We start from the raw sequence: 24,527 nt of genomic DNA on the forward strand, positions 1-24,527 counted from the left end.
CAGAAGCTGTGTTTCAGGTGTTCCATTACCAATCGGCTTGCCAAGCCAGCCATTTCTTATCAACTGTTTTGTTGGAGTGTTTGCTTGAGTGCTTAAGCCACTTGGTGAGCGCTCCACAAGAAACTTGGTAATGGAACACATGTCAGCACTTTAAGGGGTATGTTGACTTACCAATTAATATTTTTTTTAATCTACATAGATGTCAGCCCAGGTCGCTTTGCAAATTGATCACCAGTGTCACAAACAGATCAAGATGGTACGAGCTCTGCCAGGTGGGCAGCGGTTCAGAAGCGAGGTTTAGTGAGATATTTTGAATATGGGATCAATTGGGATCAATTGGGAATATGGGAATATGGGGGTGGTAGGGGATCAAGTGGAGATGATGACAGAGAAAGAGAGAGAAAGAGGAAGAGGTTGGTCGGAGGATACGAGCTGTTGCACGCGGGTGAGGATGGAAGGAGTAATGGCGTGGGAATAACAGTATCGGAAGAGATGAGCAAGCAGGTGGTCAGAGTGGAAATATTGGAGGGACAGATGGTTGTGGCATGGGTGGTTTGTACAGAGGCAAATGGTTTGTGTTATGTTGGTATCTGGGCCACAAACAGGAGGGCTGGGGTGGAGATGCAGGAACTTAAGGATGTACTGTAGAGGATGAAGGGAATTGTTGAGCTGGAGGTGATGCTGTGCATTGCATGGGACTTTAAGGCACATGTGGGAGTAGCGGAGCCAGCCAGGTGAAGAGGAATGTTTTGCTAAATTTGGTTGGGGAACAAGGAATAGACAGGGCCGAGAGCTGTTGTTGCTGGTGGCGAGGAATGGGATGGCCACAGCTGCTTCATTTTTTCAAAAGTGGGGAAGCCACAAGATTGCCAATCAGAGTGGACAACATAGAACAGAATTGGATTTGGTGGTGGTAAGGAAGCGACAGTTGTGGAGGGTTAAGAATTGTAAGGCAGTGGTGGGAGAGCATGTTACAATCCTGCACTAGCCTATGGTATTTTTTTTGGTGTGGATGGAGAAAAGGAGGGAGGTTAAAAGTAGTGGTCAGATGATTATTATGTGGGGGGAGTGTAGGGGAAACGTTGAGTAAAAGGAGAGGTTTAGGGCTAAGTATGAACAACTAAGTCAAGAAGCAGAAGTTTTGGAGGAGTGGAAGAAGTATGGAGAGACGTTTATGGGAATTGCATAACTTTTGTGTGGAAGTTTGTCAGGAAAGGGTGCATTGTCACATGATAGAAACTAGGTATGGTATGAGGAGAAGGTAGCGAAGGCAGTTTGTGAAAAGGAGAAGGTTTGGAAGAGGATAGAGAAAATCAAGGAAAGGGGGAGGCAGCTGGATGCTTGGCTGCTACATTTTTATGGACAAAAGAAGAAAGCAGCAAGGAGAGCTGTGGATAAGGTGAGGAATGATATGGAAGAGGAGGTATACAACAAGTTGAAGAGATTGGTGGGAAGGAGATGATCTACATTTTTGACTCGTGACAAGGATGAGGATGGTGAGGACATGAAGGGGGGGGCATTGATTAAGGTTGATGGTGGGAGGCTAGTGACAGGGGGCATTGTTGAGGGTGTGGGAACAATATTTCAAAGAGCTGGTGAACCAGGAAGGAAGCAACTGTGAGCTGGAGCTACCGTGTTATGTTGAGGGAAAAGTGGAGTTTGTCGATATCGCAGAGAAGGAAGTGCAGACTGCATTGAAGAGGATGAAGAAGGGAAGAGTGCCAGGCATTGATGAGTTGTGTGCAGAGATGGTAATTTCAGCAGAAGAAGGGGTCTGAGTCAGTTGGACGAAGAGGCTGTTGAACATATGCATGAGAGAGAGTTCAATACCAAAGGAGTGAAGGACAGGGTTAATTGTGCCGCTATGGAAGGCAAAGGGCGATGTTCAAGATCCGGAGAAGTGCTGGGGCATTATGCTCCGAAGTCATGTAATGAAGGTGCTGGAGAGGATTCTGAACGGTAGGATAAGGAAAAGGGTGGAGATGGAGATCAAAGAAGAGCAGTATGGGTTTAGAAAGGGTTGGGGGATGATGGATGCGATGTTCATGCTGAGACAGCTGGTGCAGAAGAGGGTGGATGTGCAAGGTGATGTAGCATTGGGATTTGTGGACCTCAAGAAGGTCTATGACACTGTCCCGAGAGATGGTGGTGGCGACACTGAGATGGATGGGAGTGCTGGAAGCAGACGTCAGGTTGTTGGAAGGGATGTACAAGGGAATGGAGGGAAGCGTTTTGGTTGGTCCTGCGATATCTGATTAGTTCAGCATGAAGATTGGTTTGAGTCAGAGAAGCTCTCTAAGCCCACTCTGTTTATCATGGTGTTGGAACTGGTAAGCAGGAAGGTGAGTGGTAGGACGGGGAGGGTCGTATGGGGAGGATGTTATCTGTGGACAATCTGGCTGTTGTGGTGGAGAGTGGGCAGGAGGTACTGGGGGAGTGGAAGGATGGATTTGGGAAGCATTAGCTGAAGATGAGTACGGTGAAGACTGAGCTGATGTGGGTCAAGCAGCAGAGAATAGAAGTGAATGTCAGGTTGGAGGGGAAGGAGATCAGGCAGGGAAATAGGTTTGAGTATCTGGGAGGAACAGTGGTGGGGGTTGATAAGCCTGAGGCAGAGGTGTGGGAGTGGATTCTGGTGGGAGCGAATGTGTGGAGGAGGGTGGAGGGATTAATGGCAGACAGAAAGCATTCAAGAAAATTGAAAGGGAAGCTTTCATTCAAGCTTCTGGGTCTCACCATCTGCCATGATCTTTCCTGGGAAAGCCACATTTCTAAGCTGGCCTTCAAAGCCATTCGCCGACTAGGCATCCGCTGTCGGGCAAAGTCCCTCCTCGGCACACCTGAGCTCCTGACTACATACAAAACTTTTATCCACAGCCTGATGTAGTGCTGCTCTCCCCTCTGGGCTGGTGCTCCTGCTTCTCACCTTTCTCGGCTTCACTCTGCGCAAACCAAGGCATTTAGGATCATTGGTATCTCCCACGATGAGGCTGAGTCTTTAAGTCTCTTATTCTCTCACCAAAGGCAGACCGGTGGTCTATGTCTTCTACCGTCTCCTCTCCAGCCTTCCTTCCCACTCCCCCCCCCACCCGCTCTGTCTAATGATATGTGCCCCCCCCCCATATTTCTGCAAGGCACTCGAGGTCTGCCAGTAACGTCGGTGGTCTTTCTTTCTTCTACTGTCTCCTCTCCGGTCTCGCCCCCCCCTGCTCTGTCTGCGACGTCCCGTCCCCCCCCCCCATATTTCTGCAGGGCACTCAAGGTCCGCCAACAACCCCCCTTCTGGTAAAACTACCAGAATCACTGCAAACCTTCACTCTTTCGTTCTTCTTTTTTCCTGCCTTTGGAATAAACTCCCCCACTCTCTTCATTCCCACTCTTCCCTCCAAGCCTTCATAACAGCTGTTCACCACCACCTCTTATCATCCCCCATCCAAATCCTCGATCTTTTCTACCCCCGTTAATCCTCTCCAAACCCACTTCCTTCAAATTCCCTGCTTTCCTTCCTGAAAGTCCCTGTAATGTCCATCTTGTATTCCCCATGTTCTCCACCCCATCCCTCTCCCTTCCACAGATCTCCCAATGTCTCTGTTCCCCACTGTTTTGTCCTTCCCTCTCCCACCCCTCTTGTCTCATGCCCCCTTGCTATGCGTGGTGTGTGCGCTCTCATTCGAGCCTCGACAATGCACACACAAAAAAAAGGAGTAGGTAATACAGCTGCTGATATGTTGTTGAATTCGTCCCAACACACAGCATTAGACATTACTTCCAAATGGGCCTTAGCCACAGCAGCCTCTTCCTTCCGCTACATCTGTTCAAGATATACCTGCTGCTGCATACCTTTCAATTGTTGCTGCATCTGTTGATGCTCGAGATTGCTCTTTTGCTGTGCAGCCATGAATCGTTGCTGCTCGAGATCACTCTGTTGCTCTTTGAGTAGCAATCAAGCTTCGTCCGATTTACATCCCATGGCAGCTCTGACAGAGGCCTCGGTTGCTTCTGCTTTGGCCTTCAACAAGAGCAAAGAGTTGGACAGACCACGTACGAAGCGAGCTTCTCGACATTGCGGATGTTCTTCTTGATAGGAAGAAGTTCTTCTTGGTAACGAAAAGAGCGTGAGTCAGGTTTTGGTGCTCTCCTGGAACAGCCATCGTGTCCAGATTCATGAATAAGAATGCTCCAGGCAGTTTAACCAACACTTGCAGAGTTTTAAATCACTTCTTTATTTAATAAATAATACAAATGTGTCTTTAAAAAAAAACATTCCTTTTCCACCAAACCACATGTCCCACCAGACCGTGGAAGAGTTGCTCTAGCCTGTTTGTAAAAATATGAATGAGGCAAGAAACGAGCAGAACATGTAACCAAGTTTGAATGCAAAATGTTTTGCTTCATACATATTCATCACAATAGGCATTTACTTCTCTGTGACATATTTTGCGGGTCATCCATGGTGACCAGTAGTTCTCTGGTTTTCTTATCCAGCCGCTACCAGGTGAGCACCCAGGAATATTGCCCATGATTTTTTATGATTTACCTGCTGAAGGGTCCTTGTGGTGTGTCAAGCCATTCCATCCCATTTCCTATCATTCTCTTTTACAGAATGAGATTTTGTTTGAATAATTTGATTTCTGGTTTAGAAGATTACCATGAGTCAGACTGTTGCTGATGTTGTATAAGATGAAGTTGTTTTTTTTTTTTAACTGTGTAAAGGTCATTGTAGGATTTTGAAAAGGTGATGTTTGTATTGGGAAGTGTGTGGGGTGGATAATCCTTTTGAGGGGAGGAGGAGTGAACATTTAAAAATATTGCTGGAGGAAGCTTTCACCATGAAAAATTCTCCATGTTATTTCCCCCCCCCCCCAATCCCCTTCATTGTTGTCACAATCTTTTTCTCCTTTTCTTCCCTGATCATTCCCAAGTGATCTTCAGCACCTGCGAAAAATCCTTCGGCGAAGCCCTCACGATGACTCTGAAGGTTTCAGCGTGTTTGTTCGATCTGATGTGGAAGCCAAGTAAGGCTGTAGCTTGACTAAGCGAAAGCATTGAAAGCATATCGGATCAAGTTTGTAGGTTACGGATGTTGATCAGCAAGTAAATGGCCTAAGATGGACAAAAGTATAAAGAAAAGGGTGATTGTTCATTTAAAACTGTTGTAAAATGACCATGTAGATTAATAACTGTTTGATTAATGTCAGTCATCGATTATGTCCCAAGTAGACATCGCCCAAGGATTGGGCTAAAGGCTTAATAATCACTCATTATATGAGCTCACCATATCCTGCAATGAAGTATATAAGGCCTTTGAAATCTTCTCTCTGGTTTAATGCCGAGTTCAAAGGTTTAATTTGAAAATCTGGAATTTTATAATGGTTTGTATCAACAAAAGACCATTTTGTGTAATTACCATTGTCTCCCAGTTTATCATCTCAACCTCTCTCCCTTCCACGATATCACTGTCATTGTTGTTTAACATTTCTCAGATGGTTTTGTTGTCTGTGTTTTATTCGTATGCTTCTCTACTTCCACTTTGTCTATGGCTGTACAAAGATCTTTGTGGATGTGAAATTCCCAGTATACTTATTCTTTTTGATCGTTATTCAGCTTTTACCTAAACCTGATTACTCTTGGACAAGCACGACATGCTCTTGTAAAGGAACCTTGGAGATTGATAACTTGTTTTTCCAGCGATGCTGTTGTCTATGATGGTGTTTATCAACACATGGATACCGCTGTTTGTGCGATGTATAATTTGTGCATACATTTGCTAATTGGAAAGGCTATTTATTGTGAAGCGCTCCACAGATAAGTGTCCATAAAAACAATAACAACAACAGTGTTTGATACCTACCAAGTCCTTTAGATGATAGTTTTCTTAGTGCAGTCGTGATCACAAGGTGCGGAAAGGTAATTGGTTTTTATTTTATTTTAGTGTGATCTATTTTAGTGATCATGCCTGTGCCATGCCAATGTATGAGTATTCTCCTCAACTGCTGGTAGTCCTTGTTGTACAACTGGCCAACACCAACACACAATGGCCAAATAATTTTGAAAGTCGTATTGCCATCTGACAAACAAATTAATTTCAGACTGAAGAGCCAGCTCTCAATCCTCATCTTAGGGGTGGAGTGAACCATGATGCAACAACCCCTTTTTCTACCGAATGAGTTACACTGTCAGTTTATATCAAGGGGTACAATTGCTCCAAAGTGTGAATATAGTTGCTTGATCAGGTGAAATGAAGGCCTGTTTCAGTGATTGCACCCATGGTATGATCCAATTGTGACCTTATTTGTTGTACCAGTACACCTGCTCCCCATGGGAGTGACAGGAAGGGTCATGTTGTTATCCTGTGAGGTATATAGATGACTAGATCTAGGCTCGGGTCCGCTAGTCTGTGGGGGATGCGATAAGCATATAATGTCTCAAGAACGTCGGGTTTCCTCCCTTATAGTTTAGTGTTAAACAACAGTAGTGACTGTTTAAAAAGGTAATCGTCCATGTTTGTGATTTAAAATATTTTTTTAGTTTTGGTGGAGGTGCCCCACCCCACAAAACGCCACGATAAGCTATTTAAACACTTTAGCACCGCATTTGTTCAAGGAGGAAAAACTTGCGGAGTGAGGATTTTAATATTGTTTTGTAATTATTGTAATACTATGCTATTATCATTAGTGTTGTTATTACTTTTGTTATATTAGAAGTGACCTTGGAAAAGCACCACAATGAGCTATCTTAACAAGGATATACACCTTGACATGGATTTCGCCCCCGTGGGGAGGGAGGCAAATGAAGTCTCTACAACCTCCGTCGTATGACCCTTTGTCTTCATGTTAAGTGTGGTTGAGATTGGATAACTGGCGACCGAATGTATTGCAGAGAGACATACACTAAATTGCATATTTTAGTATGATATGGTAATCAAACTACTTTTGGCATGAGGGTTGTACTCATTCCACATTGTGAAAAAGGTCATTTTATTTAACCTTCTTCCATTTATCCACTGTACCTCAATGCTCCTCCACCTCTTCTTCAATGTCTTTACCTCTTCCCCTCTTCCCCTCTTCCCCTAACTTCCCCTTATTATAATTCTTCTGAGATCCTTGTTCCCTTTAATGTAGCATGGAGAGATCTCTTTGGGTGTAGAAGACGTTTTAATGATGCAATGAGAGCATGATGTGGTCGAATGTGGGTTGTCACGTTCTACAGGGCGCTCGAGGTGTGGGGCAGTTACGATGCTCTACAAATGGAGAAAAACCGGAGGAAAGAAATCCAAGAGGAATATCGTGAGAGTGAGTTTACACATCATTTTCAAATCCAAGGAGTTTTTCAAGTGATACGAGGATCATTTTGATGGACCTGTAAACATGCTGGCTGTGAAATCTATCTCTTACCGAGTGCTGACATTGTGTCCATGTCAAAGTGGAATCTGAGGGCCATTATGGGGATGTTAATGCATGGAGATTTCTCCTGGAGACCCAAGGGTTGGTTCAATGATATGAATGAGACTTTCACTTCTTTTTAAACCACAAAAACATTCCCTCAACAACTCTGTACTTCGGTTTAAGATATATCAGGTTAATAGTGTATTTGTGTTTTTCCACTTATCCATTGTTCAGCGATCAAAATTGTGCTCATGGTTTCATTTAAATTTTGTCCATTCTGTCCTTGTTACAGTTGGCTTAGTGGTTAGGGTGGCGGCTTGGGATCCGAGGGTCCTGAGTTCAAGCCCCGTTGGCTGCTGAATTAACACCAGGAGGTTGACTCAGCCTGTCATCCTTCCGAGGTCGACGGAATGAGAACCAGTGTACTGGTCCCGGTGTATGCCCCGGTTAGAATAGGTGTACCATATCCCTGTGTGTCGTAAGAGGCGACCAGGGTTGGCGTCAGGAAGGGCATCCGGCCATAAAAAAACATTATCTCAAGAAAAAGCCCAACCCCTGCACAGCAGGGAAAAATGGCTGTAAAAATGGTCATTTTTTATTTTATGTCCTTGTTACAATTTTCAGAATCCCAGACCTCTCTCACTCTCTCACTCTCTCTCTTTCTTTTGCCATTCATTCCCAACGTTTTCGAATTTTGCATTCGTGATCATAATATTCTCTGCTTTCAGTTCTAAGTCTCCCTCTTCAAATATATCCAGCTCATTTCTTCTGATATCACTATGATGTATAGTAGAGTCTCGTGATAATGAGAAGCTTTGTTCTGTGGGACTGATCATTGTATAGCAAATTTATACTGTACCGACTTCCTCCCTGCCCTCCGCCGACCCCAAATTCACACAAATATACAGTACAGTCCAGTAAACCCTCAAATATTGTGGGGGGAAATGCTGCAAGAGTTAAAACCACGATCGTAGAAACGAAGGGCCAATTGGAAAGCGGGGGTTTTGTTCCTGGGCTTTGAGAAAATATTGAGGAGGATTGGCAGCAGCCAGAAATACACATCACAATTGAACTAAACAGACATATATATATATATATATATATATATATATATATATATATATATATATATATATATATATATATATATATATATATATATATATATATATATATATATATATATATATATATATATATATATATATATATATATATATATATAAAAATTGTTAACATTGAAATTAACATGTGAATACAATAAATACAGTGTAAAAGATACAAAACACGAGTTTTACCTTATTATTTTTTTTTCAAAATAGTGAGGTGGGTGAGGGTAAACATATTACGTGCTTTGCCGTAAATAGAAAACAACACTTAGCTCAGAGATGATGATACTGTTGGAGGGGGGGATTGTGGAAGTGAGAAAGATGTGGATGTAGAACTTGCGATGGCTTTTGGATCATCAGGAGCACGACAAAGTCACCTGGTGCATTTCCACAAAGAAGGATAAAACGATCCTTGGCCACCTTTACCCAGAGCAGATGTTTCCTGCTTGGACAGGAAGGTATGAGATGACATCCTCTTCCAAAATAACCCTGTCTCTTCGGCGTTAAGAACCTGCTCTGGCATAAATCTCTTCGCCTTGATTAGCTCCATGAGCTGCGGTGGGTAGTTTTTCGTGGCATCCTGATCTGCCATGGTTGAACTGGAGCCTTCAGCCCTTGGTGCCTCAAATGGCTAAATCTGCAATGCTTTCTCCTGCATCACTGGTCTACTCAAAGGGGTAAATCTACACTTTCGCCTCTTGGCAACGTATTGTTCGGTTTGTAGGGGGGGGAGGGGTTAGATTTCACCATAGAGCAGATAGGAATGTATAGAGTTGCAGGGTCCAGGTACAAGTAGTTAGCCATCAGGTCAGGTGAGGTATGGGAGCATGTGCCGGAGCAGCGCGTCGCTGCGTCCACTTTCCGGTGCTCCAGGGGCCAACATTTGGCCATCCCCCAGGCAGATGCCGGTCCCATCCCCATCTTCTTGAGATGCTGATCAACCTGCTGCAGCCATGAGGCACGTGGTCAGCCAATTGGCCTTCTCCACTCATGAGGCTCCGTCGCTGAGAGAATCTGGTGAGCAGGATCAGCATCAGGAAATCAAGCCACATGTCCATACAGCCGCAGCTGGCGCTCATGGACTATACAGGTAACACCTCATTTGAGTCTCTCTCAGCAACCGCTCGTTGGACACAAAGTCCGACCAGTAATAGCCGAGGATTCTCCAAAGAGACCTGGTACCAAAGGAATTAAGTCTTTGTCTCAGATCCCTGGTCAGAGTCCAAGTGTCATATCCATGGAGAAAGATTGGAAGCACCAAGGACCTGAAGACTCGGACTTTCGGCCTCCTGCACAGGAATCGACAGTGCCAAACCCCATGATCCAGTGAATCCATGACTCCCCACACAAGACCCAGAAGTCTATGACTGCTGGCTCATAGCCAGCAGACATGAATATCACTGCCAAGGTCAGAGAATCTGTCTATGACCTCAACATCCTTCCCACGAACAGGTATACAGACAAGATAGCAGCTTCCAAGATGTCATTAAAAGCCTGGATCTTAGTTTTGACCCAGGAAACCCATAATTCCAGCGGCTCAGACTCCTCATTCAGCACCTCCATGGTCCCAAAAAAGATAACTACGAAATCAAGGTCAGAGATCTTGACATTCCCAAACGATGCACTGCAGCTTGATCTCTCCAACATCCTCCCCAGAATCCAGTCCATACAAGCGCTGCAAAGTATAGGGGCCGGTGCACACCCCCTGCCGAACTCCAGTAACAATTGGACATAAGTCGGAGATTGTATCATCACATCTCACAGCACTCTCAGTACCAAAGTATAGTGCAGACAGCAGATTGATCAGTTTTGGTGGCACCTCACGAAGACCAAGAATCCGGTTCGGTGAGGACCCGGAGAGCAAGGATGCGGTCAATCGTTGACCTCTTTGGTGTAATGCCTGACTGCTCTGGACGCTGGTGCTCAACCAGATGGTGGCGAACACTATCAATAATTATCCGAGCAAAGACCTAGCCCGACACTGATAGCAGCGTTACCCCTTGGTAGTTGTTGTAGTCCTGGCGATCACACTTCCCTTTCCAGAGAAGGACAACGAGGCCCCTCTTCCAGTCAATTGGGATGATGCCTGTATTCTAGGCAGAGCACAAAACTCTATGCAACGACACGAGTGCAGCATTTCTACCAGCCTTGAGAAGTTCAGCATGGATGCCACAAATCCCAGGAGCTTTACCCCATTTCAACCAGTGCACCGCAGCCTGTGTTTCCACAAACGAAGGTGGATCACACTTGATTGGAGGGTCAGCAATAGGGATAGTAACACCACTGACATCCAACTCCACAGCTGGTGGATCAACCTGGTATAACCGCTCAAAGTAACCATCCCAGTGGGCCTTCACGTCAGACTCCTCTGTCAACAGCCCACCACCCTCCGCTCTAACTGCAGTACACCGAGGGATGGGCTTTGAGGAATGCAATGCATGAATTCCCCTGCAAACAGGCCAAGAATCACTTGACCATGGAGGATGCTCTACCCCCTCACAGATTCCTTGCACATAGGCTTCATTGCCCACCCTCAGCACACGTACAGTTTTACGCCTCAGCTTCCTGAACAGCTCACCTCTGCCATTAAGCCTAGCCATGTGACTCTGGTCAATGGTATCCAGTGTCCCTTGAGAGACAAAATTCTTCTTTGCCCTGCGGTGAGTTCCAAGACATCCACCTGCAACATCAAGGATGGTGGTCTTGAAGGCACTCCACAACTCTTCAGGATTCCCCAAAGCACCCAGACCCCCCAAATCCACACTCAGCCTGTTTGCAAACTTCTCAGCTACCCTCTCACGCTTGAGTTTGCCACCATCCAGCCAACATGCCAAGGCTCGTAATGGGAGGTAATCGTAAATGCAGACGCAAACAATGACTCCTCTCAGCTCAAAAACCACGATTGGCCAAAATGAAATACTTCGAAAACTAAATAGGACCACAATCGGTTGCCCGCGATTGGTCGAAACCCATGATATTAGAACTCACTATATTTGAGGATTTGCTGTAACGACTGTATCAAAAGCACGAGATGTATCCGGAGAAATGACCCTGATTTCATGTCTCACATTGAAGTCCTCCATCCATCGTCGGGTGAGTATAAGCAGCGTGTCCAAGGTTGAATGACCTGTTCTGAGTCGGAGTTGGTGATTTGAGATGAGGTTGTTGGATAAGGATTTCATATGAAGTGCGATGATGGAGTCCATGACCTTACTGATTATTGGAAGTAAGCTGATATGTGTAGAGTTAAGGAGATCAGTTTTTTAATCTTTTTATATCATGCAGTGATTTTGGTGTATTTCCAAGCAGATGGAAGATGACCTAGGGCAAATGACAGAAGGAGGACGTATAAGAGCAGTAGAGCAGGTTTTTAGGACACGTGAGATTTTTGGTGTGTTTGTCGGGACGGAATTTTTTGAGGACATTTGTATTTCGGTTTTAAAGACACATTTTGAAAAGGAAGATGCAGGTGGGGAGGGGTGGAGGAGATGGAATCCTCGTGTTTGGGGGGTGGAACTGTTGAGAACTCCTGTAGATGTAGATGCAACATTGCAACTCTTGTAGATGTGTAATTGTAATTTGGAATCTCCTGCCATGGTTCCTTGAGAGAGAGAGAGAGAAAAGCAAAATATTTAAAAAGTAAATAAATTGTGAAAAGAAACCCTGGACAAGACTCTGACCTCCATCCCTTCCAGGACCTTCCTCTGCTCACCACAAATTTCACTTTTACATTCTTCATACCTGATATTCATTCCCTCCTTGGAAAAAAAAAGAGGAAGGTCCTGGAAGGGAGTAAGGTCAGGATATCGTACAGGGATTCTTTTCACATTTTTTTTTCTTCATTTATTACTTTTTAAATATTTTGTTTTTCTAAGTGCAGTATTGTAAAGATTTTTATTATTATTATTTTTTTTGAAGTGTACTTTACATGCTGTAAAGTAAAACACTACTTCACAAAATGTAAAGTGTTTTGAGATTTTTGAAAATCTTAAAGTGACCAAATAATTGTTATATATTTATTGACCCGGTTTGTGCCTTTTCTAATAACCTGTGTTCTTATACAGAGGTGTTTAAAACTCAGAAACTCTTGAAAGAATACAAGGAGTTCTTCGGAGAGGCCAAGGTTTGTTCATCGATTTCATTTTGATCTAGTCATTGCCTTGTGACCAATATTGCTACAATGGTAGTAAAGGCCCAAGAGTTGGTGTGATGTAATCAATCTGTGGCTGCTGTGTGCTCTCTATCCTTAAGCTCGCTCTACGTTTTGCTGTTCAAATTGAATCACAGGATAACAACTTTAGTGAGGATTGGTACTTTTGTATTAAGAACCACTAAAATAATGTGACGAGTTTTGTGGGGGCTCGTAACGCAAAAATGGGAAAAACTCGAAGGTACAAGAAAGTAAAAATAATTTACCAACTCAGTCAGAAAGAGTAGTTTGTTTATTCATTAATTTTTAAGTCTCCACTGCCAAAGGTGCCACGTTATGTTTTTGGGTTGTCCGTCCGTCCATGCTTCTCTGCATGATGATTTTGTTACCGCGATAACTTGTGAACTGCTGAAGGTTTTTTTTTTTTTGTGTATTAATTATGATGCAAATATGAACTTGGGGTCAAAGGTCATGTGACCTTTAACTGAAAGTAGCAAATGTTTGTTACCGCAGAAGAGATTTTTTGACCAAACTTGGCATAACTATGCACTAATACGAAGATGAACTGATGAAATTTTTGTTTCAAAAGTCAAAAGCCTCAGGTCAAGTGCCATTTAATTGAAAATCTGTTACTGAAATAACCTATGAATAACTCAAGAGATTTAAACCATACTTGACACACTTATGGACTGTAATACAAAGCTGAACTGATTCAATTTTTGTTTGAAAAAGTCAAAGGTTGTGTGCCCTTTGCAAATCATTTTTCAGACCCTAACTCAAGTTAGAAGCATCTGATGTTGTCTGTCTCTCTCTCTCGCCCTCGCTCTCGCTCTCTCAAGCGACCTTTCATTTGTCACACTAGCAGAGTACCTGCCCCATGGGTGATGTTGGTTCAAGCATGCAACGCATTCTTCTGATGCATACCTTTATTTGGGTGGTGTATAGGCAAGTGACTGCTCTGTATAGGAAAATAAAAAACTCGGGTTAAGTGCATGAAGCAAAAACATACCGACTGCTTGTAATTCAAAACACCTCACTGTACTGTAAAACGTGGGGACAGGAATACAGCACTGTAAATGGTGGAGACTTGTAATACCATGGAAAACCTGGAGGTGGTGCTACACAATACACATTCACATTGAGAATTTGCGTCCCCACCCCCTCCCCCCCAACACCACTGACGAGGACAAAAACACCCCGATACATTAACTGGAGTCATGCTAATCCTCTGAAGGAAGTCTGGATGGAATCAGGCCAGAACTGTAGGAAAAGTAACCCGACAAACAAAAACACACAAACACCAGATAAATCATGCACACATGTACACAAATGTATCAGTACCACCTGATGACTTCAAACATAGATATTGAACTTGGGGGAAGTGACCGCCTCCTCGAGCACTCTGGGTACCAGGGATGCCATGTTTATTACATTGTTTTTCTTTTACACCCAGTGAGATGAGGAGGAATTTTCTCTTCCCCATGGTTGCCAGCCTATGGTTATGTCTGTGCTCTATCCTTTAAATGCTGAGGGTCAAGCAAGGAACAGGGTTTGCACAGTCCTTGATACTCCTTGAAATTCCTGGAAAAAATGAAAAAGCATTTTCCAGTACTAGAAAGTCCTCTTTAAAAAAAAAAAAAAAAAAAACTTGTCCAAGTCCTTGAAACTCCTGGAAAATCGAGAAAATTGTGCAAATATATAATGTGCCATCCCCGGTCAGAATTGTTAATTCCGCCAGCCTCTTTAAGATAATGTTACCAGTTATAACCTCCTCCCATGGATTTGCCATTAAAGCCACGTCAAAATGGTTTATCATGTCAAAATTTGTAATGATGGGTCCACCGTACGAAATGTGCTTTTAGGGAACAGCTTATTATAAGAAAGCACAGGATGATGAAAACAGAGAATCCCGCCCGAGACAAAAACAGGCAGATAAATAAATACATGAAGCACACTCACGATCCGATGTAGTGAAAACCCGCAATAGGAATGAAATCTAATCAAAATGGCTACGAGCACACAATAAAGGGTGCTCTGTGAGGTCTTTTAATAGATACCAGTACCAGGGATTGAAAATGCTCCACCATGAGATCAGCATGCTGTACTTAGAGTGTAGAACATGCGACTAAATCGTTTTACAACATGATAACAGGTTGTGCATACATTATGTAAGGTAAGTGCTGACGGAAAACTCCCGATTAAGCAGGAAGTAGCTACTCTTTGTCTGTGTGCTGTTAATGTTGATTGTAAAGGAGTCCATTGACATGGCGAGATGCAGGGTCTGTGAAAAGACATTCCATAATGGGAATATGGGGAAGAGCGCAAAGTTTCGGAATCACTCGAGTGGTGCCAAGCACCAAAGCGTGGTGTCATATATGATTGCAAATGACCAGTCTAACTCCAGCATTACGGAATTCTTTGACAACAAGACAGGTATTTACACTTCAGTAGTATTTCGTTTATATTTACGTCCGCCACCAAACGTGGAAGGAGGTTATGTTTTCACTTCTGTCTGTTTGTTTGTTTGTGTGCAGGCTATCTCAAAAAGTTGTGGACGGATCCGGATGAAATTTTGTGGACAGTTTGGTTGTGTGACGAGGACTGATGCGATTTTGTGGACTGATGCGATTTTAGTGAAGATCCGGAATCGGATAAGAGAGTTATTTAATTTTTCAAGTGATTCTTCACCATTGAGAGATAAGGCCAAAAAAAGATACTAGTCCAGCATGGTATTTCAAAAATGTATTGGGCCCGATATGTTTATTGTCTGTTTTTCCCAAATCAAATGCAATGATTGTTTTATGCAGGAAACCTTTGTTTCACACGGGCTTCGTAAACTGATTTTAAGTGGTTTTGCTTTTTTTCTGGAAAATAAGATTTCCTGTAAACCGTTCTGTCTTTACACGGTCCGTCTCGCCTTTTAAGCGGTATTTTCCCCCCTGTGTGGGTGTGCGCTTTCAGCTGCTCTGCTGCGGCATGGGTGGTAACTCAGACACGCAATGCATACGGTACTGTACTGTACCCATCTCTGCATCAACACTGCATTCCATGGAATCGCAATCAATTTCTTCCAGTTCGTTTTATGGTTTTATAATATTGCCCTCTTGGCCGAGGCGAGAGTGCACGGCATCACTGGGCAGACATTAAGGCGTGACCGATTCCAGTATCTGTGAAGTAAAGAAATGCACAGAAAACATAAGGCAAAGTGAATGCTCTGGTTTTTCATCATGAGCGAAGGTGAATCCCGTAAACCTCTCCCGTTCATGACGTGCGAGTTTATCGGTGGATTGAAACGTAATCGCTCCTGGAAAACTAGTTTACTGTAGTCTGAAAATCCACCTCATATGTGGAGAGCATAATTTGTTGACTTCAAATTATTATGAAAACAAGGGTAATAATTATTAATTGCATTTTACTCCAGGTAAGCAATTCAAATTTTCAAACATCCCCCCCCCCCCCCATCATGGCTACAATATGATGAGTGACAGTTTGGGCTGAATGCCGTTATACCGTCACCCAGAATTAATTATCTTATTGTATATATCGGTAAATTGTTTGTATGTTTTGTATACTAGTACATTTTGTCTGGAGGTATACATGTACGTGTTAATGAAATATTCAATGGAATAACAAAACAAACATGGTTTCATTGCTATTCGTTTATTCCAATGTCACTTGTTACATAAAACATTTGCATTAAATATCCTGGAAAACCACTTTTTTGTCCTGGAAAACTCCTGGAAATTTGGTCTTCCATCACTGTGCGAACCCTGAGCCTGGTGTTGGCACAGTGGTTAGGGCAGCGGCTTGGGATCCAAAAGGTCCTGAGTTCAAGCCCCGTTGGGCCACTGAATTAATACACCAGGAGGTTGACTCAGCCTGTCATCCTTCCGAGGTCGGCGAAGTGAGTACCAGTGTACTGGGCCCGGTGAGAATAGGTGTACCATATCCCTGTGTCGTAAGAGGCGACCCAGGGTTGCGTCAGGAAGGGCATCCGGCGTAAAACATGTGCCAAATCATTATGCGGATCATAACGGATGATCCGCTGTGGCGACTCCCTAACGGGAGCAGCCGAAAGAAGAAGAAGAAGAAGAAGAAGAAGAAGAAGAAGAAGATCACTGTGCGAACCCTGAGGAAGCAACACGGACCATTTTTGAAGTCCTTGGTAATACTCGGCCGGGGTCTAAATTGAACCGCTCAGAGTGGACACTCCAACCATTTTGCCACTGGATCTCCAGTACGCCTTTGTGCCATCATTGCCATCATCAGGGACAACACAGTATGTGCCAGATAATCTTGTCATGTCATGAAAGAGACGGAGCAATTTTTTTGATCGTTCACAAAATGCTGTGTTGAAAAAGCTAAAATACGCACCTGTGTTCCCTCGCCCTTCTTGATTGGCCATAATGGGATCTGACTTGCATGATCTCCAGTCACATTCTGGCCCCTATGTTGGTCTCTTCAGCAAGAACTAATTTGATTCGGTGAAGTCTTTTGTTTGTGTCAAGACCGTCTAATGGAATGGTAGTATTAAATTTCCTTCAATATATTTTTTTTCTGGTCTGCACATACATGATTTGTGAGTGAAGCTGTCGTCCTCATCTTGTGCATATTTTTCTTTATCCAGCCACAATCCAGAACCACCGGTTGGTTCATGAAGGGGCCAGGACGGGTCGTGGTGGTCGCCATTTTCGTGTAAGTTCCATATCATAAGTGTAGGTGGATGGGATTCACAGGCCTGGTGATGGAGCTATATTTTGCTTTAACCTTGTTTTTTGTAAACGGTTTATCAATGCGTCTCGTGTTCTTTCTTTGTTCATTTAAGAGGTTTATCAATTCCCGACCATCCCTTCCCTAACCCAACCCTTCAACCATTAATTCTTCCATGTAGAAATGGCCTGAACTTTGTCTTCAAGTTTATTGCATGGTGGCACACGGGTTCGGCAAGCATGTTCTCCGAGTGCATCCACTCACTTGCTGACACACTTAACCAGGTGAGTCCTTTATGTATGTTGTAAGGTGTGCACATTGATCTGATCCATTGCTTTTGCAATGCTGTATGCGGAGTTATGTGACTTCCCAGTTCTTCCTAAAATGTGAGGCAGAGGGGTATGGATCGTGGCTACGGGTTTGTATCATTACTGGGAGCGTAACTGTGCCGCTTATGCAGTGCCCTGATGTGGATTTTTTTAACCCACCTTGTTGTGATCGTTGTCCTCCTGAAGGATTCTAACTGGCCGATTGTGGAATCCTATTTGACTTCAGACAGAGTTTGACGTTTGTCCGATTTGATTATAAAATCCTACAAAAACCCTATCGACACTGATAAAACTGATATCCACACAAGTCCTTCCTTGTGAAACAATTTATTTCCTAATTATACACTATACACTTCTCACCCTTGTACAATGAACTTAAGAATCCCCATTTGATTGCAATATTATTTGGTTCTATTTCATTTATTCTTACTTTAGTTAACAGTTAGACCAACCCGATTCAATTCACTCCTACATTACATCAGAGAGTTTTATTCTAACTTGGTACTTGGTCAGTTCCAAGGAGTACAAGCCACTGAGAAACTATACTTCCTCACGTGCTTGCACTGAAAACAATTTTAGATTTCAAAGCATTTTATACTTTCGTGAGAGAGAGGTTGGGGGATATTCACCCAGACTGTAGATGTGTCCTTTAGACGAAAAGCCACTTCGTACATTTTCTAAGCAAAGGTTCATTTATCAGCTCAGTCACTCTGCTCCAGAACAACACATTTCTTATCATTTAGGGCAAAAGTCTTTTTGCCAGAAATGACAGCCAATTCAATTTGCAGCATAAAAGTTACATTTTCTGAAACTCCATTTGTTACAATTTAAAATACATTAATATAAATTTTTCCCCCACAGCTGATGCAGTGCCCCCTGTAGGTTATAGCAGCATTAGTAATTTGTTCAGGGTGCTGGCAATTAGCTTACTTGTTCTTCACGAAGGGCAACGTGGGATGTTTAGCGTCCACCAACTAATGCCGGCAGACGCGACGCTCGTTTAACGTCCATCCGAGGGACGGCACACACATTGAATCACCCTGCATGTGAAACAACAGGATAGTAGAATTATAGTTGGGCCTGGATTTCAACCCAGGCTAGACATCTCAGAAGGTTGTGTGCCTCTGCGCAATCCTGCCAGGCACCCTCATCTTCTTGCACGTACAGTATTTGTTAATACTCTACCTGGTCATGTTTAAATTTTGAAGAAATGAGACTCACCTCGTAAACAGTTGTCACGCATGACGATTTGTATCCTATTAAGAAGCATGATGTTTTAACCTGCGCAAACACCCTCCCCCCCCTCCCCCCCCCCCCGCGTTGCTAAATAGTAAGCACCTTGAAGAGCAGGTTTTGGGTCGCTGATGACTTCGCGTGATTCGAAGGTTGTAAGCACATCAATAATCGTTGGGTATTTATTTTCTAAGAGCCCTGTCACACCTTGACGTTTTAGCCAGGAATAGCAACGTATAAAAATGCACGTAAAACGTTGGTGTACGCTGAAGTTTTGAGGTTTTTTTTTAAGTTTTGGTCGTATTCATAACGTGTTGGTCGTATGCATAACGTATTAGTAATTGGCACAACGTTTCGTTGTGTTAAAGATAACTTATACCAACGAATGCTTAGCCTGTTGTCAGCGTTCACAACCGATGCCCAACGATAGTTTAACTTAGTCATAGCGCGCTGCACGTATCGCCGACAAACTCGTGGCGTTCCCTGTTCAAAACCTGCCGCACGCCGATTTAAATCATAACCGCCTGACAATTGGAAGGGTCAACATCGCAGTCACACCTTGACGATTTAGCCAGCATATGCCGACCTATGAAAAATGTGTCTAAAACGCTGGGACACGTCGAATACGGTATGGGTAAGTTGTGTATACGTTAGGAGCACGCTGAAAAACAATGAAGTACGCTGGCATATTCTGTGGTACGTCTAGTACGTCGTGAAATTTCAAGCATGCTGAAAATTTTATGACGTACTCGACGTATGGCTCACAAGTTCCGCATACGCTGGCATAAGTTCTCGGCACGCTCCGCAATCGTTTACACACGTCGGCCACATGTTACTTGTAAGTTACTCATAAGTCGAAACACGTCGAGGTAATGTATAGCGTTCCCGAAACTTAATTTTTAACCTACGAGTAACGTGCTTTGAACCTATTAGTAGTGTGCTTTGAACCTATGTGTAACGTATCTCAAACGAACATTGGCGTATGTAGACGAATTAGATTGACGTCTTCCGGACGACTACAGAACTTCCTGAACGTGTTTCTAACTTGCAGCTACCGTATAATGGCGTATTGGCAGTGTTTAGGGGAATTGGTATATACAAATGGGCTTCACAAGAGGAACCCTTCAGTGTTCCAGACTTCATGTTGAGTAGATGTCAATGTCAGTAGCAGTAGTAGTAGTAGTAGTTCGAGAGAATTTAGTGATGTCGATGTTATTAGTAGTAGTAGTAGTTCGAGAGAATTTAGTGATGTCGATGTTGGTAGTAGTAGTAGTATTAGTAGTCGAAGTAGCAGCAGTAGTAGTAGTTCGAGACAATTTAGTGATGTCGATGTTGGTAGTAGTAGTAGTAGTACTTTCAAATAACGTGTTGCAAAGTGTGAACTACGTTTGTTGTAGCGTGCTTACAAAACGTTACTCATAGGTTAGAAATAAGTTTCGGGTACGCTAAACATTACCTCGACATGTTTCGACTTATGAGTAACTTACAAGTAACGTGTTTCGACGTGTGTCAACGATCGCATAACGTGCCTACAACTTATGGCCAGTGTAGCGGAACGTGTGAGTCATACGCCGGCATACGTCGTAAAATTTCAATCATGAAAAAATTTGAGGAAAACCCAAAAGTACAACGTTTAAAGCCAGCGTACTACGACGTATGGCAGTGTTTTTCAGTGTGCTCTTAACATATACAAAACGTACCCATAACGTATTCGACGTGTACCAGCGTTTTAAACAAATTTTTCATAAATCGGCATATGCTGGCTAAATCATCAAGGTGTGACAGGGCCTTTACATGTGAAACTCAAAATATGCTAAAATTAACTTTTAAGTCAAAACTTTTGTCAGTGATCGAAAAACAGTCCGGAAGTTACCGAAGATGCTGTGATGTCACGTTCTCCGAAAACTTAGTGAGCATTCGGAAACAGCGTGTAAACAATGTCGAGATGCGAATCGGAGAGCGATTTCAGCGGCGATGAAATTGAGTGTTTTCATTCCGATATTGCCGAGGACGAGTCGGAGGATGATGGGAATTTATACTATGGAGTTTCTGGCCCTGTGCCATATAAATTTGAGCCACTCGCAAGTGCCAGAAAACGGCCTATTTCGTGTACAAGTGGCAAGACTGACTGTCCGGCAGTTCACACTGACAGACTCCACCAGACAGATTGGTTTGTAGATTTTCATTTTCTTGTTCAATGCATAAAATAATGTTAAGTTTGATTCGTCTGTGACTTGATATAATAAATTTTTTTAACCCTCTAGTAGCCTGGTGTTGGCTCAGTGGTTGGGGTGGTGGCTTGGGATCCTAAGGTCCTGAATTCAAGCCCCGTCGGCTGCTGAATTAATACACCAGGGGGTTGACTCAGCCTGTCATCCTTCCGAGGTCGGCGAAATGAGTACCAGTTCCAGTGTGTGTGTACTGGTAGAGGGGCACTTCATCAGCGACACAGTCGTGCTTCAAGAAATGATAGCTACCCCAGCAGCTAAGCTGCCATACGACCACCACCAACCCTCTAGTCACTCAAGAGTCAGAAATAGAATGAATCAATAATGAACCCAAATATATTATATACCGTCGCCTTGGCGTTGAAGTCTTTCTGACAGCTGAGCTTGACCCCAGCGGAAGTGAACAGTAAGAACAAACCCCAACTTTCAAGAGACTGTTGTGGCATATCTATCTATCTATCTATCTATAATTCCAGCAATCTCTGTGTGTCTGCGTGTCTGCGTGTCTGCGTGTCTGCGTGTCTGTGCGTCTGTGCGTCTGTGACCGCTGTTTCTCGACACCCACTGGTCCGTTCTAATTGAAACTTGCCAGGTATATTGCTGGGGCCATGTGGATGTGCCTTTTCAAGGTTTGATATTAATCGGACAAGTGCTTCCCAAGTTATTGCCATTTATTTACCAACCAATGACAGGACACGTTGCTGCGTAGGCGTGGCCGATGGGGAAGAGATTCTCAGCCACGTTCCCCATTACGGGTCACAACGTATGGACATACAACGTATGGATAGTGTGTTCTAATAATTTCTCGATTTCTTATACTCATTTATAGATAAATACAATGCCCCAATCCAGTCGTCGTTTACGAGAGCAAAGGAACAGATTGTGTGGTTGTTTGAAAGTGTTTGTTTTTTTTGCACGTACGTTTTTTTCTTTTCTCTTCTCTTTGTGTTTTTCCTTGCGATGACATTGCGAAAAGGCAAAATACGTTGGCGCTAATTGAATAATTGGCCATTAAAACTAAATTGCGAATAATCGTAGGTGACACAGTGTGAGAAGATGAAGCAGGAGCCAGCTGAGGAGGAGAAGGCTGAATGGTGGACACAGCGTCACGCTTCAGTCTCATTTGAGCAGTTATTTTGAAACCGAGCTCACTCATTGCGTTGCCTTCGTAATCCTCGGCTGTGAAATGGTCACCACAAATGACGAGTCTATCCAAAGGGTCCTCTTTACCCGTTTTCTTTGGGGGAAAATTCGCCCGTTTTGTTTGTACAAATCTTATCCACTGCCGGCGAATGTTTGATTCCTTCGGGAATCGGTTGGAGCGATTACCCGTTTTCCAGCCATTTTCGCAAAACATGGCGACACACGTACGAGGCATGATGTACAAATATCCAAATAACTTTGTTCTCCAATAATTCAAAATAAAAAAGGATAATATAGACAGTTGCAAGCTCAAAAAAAGCGAAAGAACGACCCGCTGAACTGGACACTTCTTCAATGAGCGAGTGAGCTTCCGCTTTGTTTTGGAGAATGTGACGTCACCATCCATATATGGGCACACAGCTGTTGTTTTTTTCAACAGCCTCGAGAAATAACAACTTCGGAGTTAAATTTCATTAATTTTCACAATAGTTAGGCAACCACAATAGTTTGCATCGAACTATTTAATGCACATATAATCATATTGATAAATTTTCAGAACATGTTTGGTGACCCGCAACCTGCTCTTTAATGTAGGTTGATCAAATGGATATTTGCCACCTCTGACTCATTTTCTCTGTCAGGACAGGTCACACACATTTTCTTTTCATCAGAATATAGGTACTCTTGGGTATAGCCTGAAGTCAATAGTTATAACACCTTGAATGCCCCCCAGGTAACCATGACCGTACCAGATGAAAGCTGTTATTTCTGTCAATGTTTCAAGATGATTTTGGAAATTTCTATTGATTAATTGCCTCACTTCAGGTTTCGAGTGTTGACCCCACGATGCGTCACCTGTGACGTTGAAGCCACAGTCATGAGGTTGTTTGTTGCCATACTGTAGGTTCCATGAACGACATCATTTCCAGAATCTGTATTGAAATGGATAATATAACGTTCTGCCGTTGCATGAACCAAATTCCATTATTTTGTTTTATTTTATATTTTTATACAAGATTGAGGATTGTGCCGGAGCGAGGTGACGGCGAGTAAGCAAACAACGAACTGATCGTTGTGGGGCCAGAGTTGGACATTGTAAACAAGGGAATGAATGAACAGGTAAGGATAAGAGAGGAGGGGGAAAACTCAGTAATGTTCAAGTAAGGGAGGTTTAATGGTATTTAATAGGATCGCAGGTAGGGATTGAGGCGGGGGTAAAATGAGATGTTGGTGTACCGCTTGTTGAAGGCCAGGCGAGAAGTAGAATTGAACGGTCTTGGGGCGGCAATCCCACAAACTGTAGAAAAGAGGATTTTGATGCAAATCTTCAGGATTTTTATTCACGTCTCGCCCTCTGTCACGTGACAGGCCATCCTTGCACTGGGGATTTACCACTCGATCAAGAACCCGGACCCCGATCACCCGTGAGTTGATGCATCGACTTGTGCTCGGCAATGCGTACAAAAACCAAGCTGTTCGTTCTTGTGTTTCCACCTGAGCACGGAGCTCAAGATGCTGGAGTCCTCGATTCAAACACCTTCTGTTGGCTTCATTTTGTTTATTGTATCCTAATGTTCCTAATGCCCTTCACCCTCATGTAATGTGTGCACTGGCTGTTCCAAGAACCTGAGACGGTGTAAAAGTAACCAATGTTCCTGGTTCTCGGTTTAATCTTCAGGAAGGTTTTTTGAAACTCTTTATACTCTCGACCGAACACTACTCTCCCTGGTTTGCCTTTCTTCGGCTAAATGCTTATCCCGCATTTACTATTCTGAAGCATTTGATTGTTTAAGATTTGTTGCAAGCAATATTTCCCACCCCTCTACCCATCCTGATATTTTAGCTGGAATTTGTGATTTCCCAAGGATACGAGCAAACAGTGGGACTTTTGAAAAGGGTTACCATCAGAGGTTAACATCGTTAATGGAATGCTATCAGGCAAGATGATAAGCAACGTCATGTGTGTGCAATGTCATGCACAGTGAACCCTCCATATAACTGCTCTTCCACCACTGCCTGGGGATTGCAGTTACGGGTTCAGCAACATGCGCTACATCACCTCTCTTATCAGCGGTGTGGGGATCTTCATGATGGGAGCGGGACTATCCTGGTACCACGGTGTTGTGGCGATGCTCCATCCTCACACTGTGGATTCCCTCACCTGGGTATGGTGTTGATTCTATGTATTATGGGGTGCTTTGCTTCAAACAACAACCTCATCACCATGATTTTATCTTTGC

The 24,527-nt window shown here is 43.4% G+C and overlaps 1 protein-coding gene across 2 annotated transcripts in view; it reads left to right on the forward strand.

Annotated features, from left to right (window-relative positions):
- The window catches only part of SLC30A9 (solute carrier family 30 member 9), a 109,031-nt gene that overhangs the window by 25,833 nt on the left and 58,671 nt on the right, over positions 1-24,527 (forward strand). For both annotated transcript variants that reach the window (XM_085863793.1, XM_085863794.1), the window contains exons 6-12: positions 4,923-5,015; positions 7,210-7,292; positions 12,559-12,617; positions 17,272-17,339; positions 17,536-17,638; positions 23,656-23,711; positions 24,317-24,452. In XM_085863793.1, coding sequence (XP_085719919.1) covers positions 4,923-5,015; positions 7,210-7,292; positions 12,559-12,617; positions 17,272-17,339; positions 17,536-17,638; positions 23,656-23,711; positions 24,317-24,452 — 598 coding nt within the window. The remainder of the gene's footprint in view (positions 1-4,922; positions 5,016-7,209; positions 7,293-12,558; positions 12,618-17,271; positions 17,340-17,535; positions 17,639-23,655; positions 23,712-24,316; positions 24,453-24,527) is intronic.

The sequence above is a fragment of the Eptatretus burgeri genome, chromosome 18 (assembly GCF_056783735.1).
Source record: "Eptatretus burgeri isolate ZD-2024b chromosome 18, Ebu_testis_v1, whole genome shotgun sequence".
NCBI classification, from domain to species: Eukaryota; Metazoa; Chordata; class Myxini; order Myxiniformes; family Myxinidae; genus Eptatretus; species Eptatretus burgeri.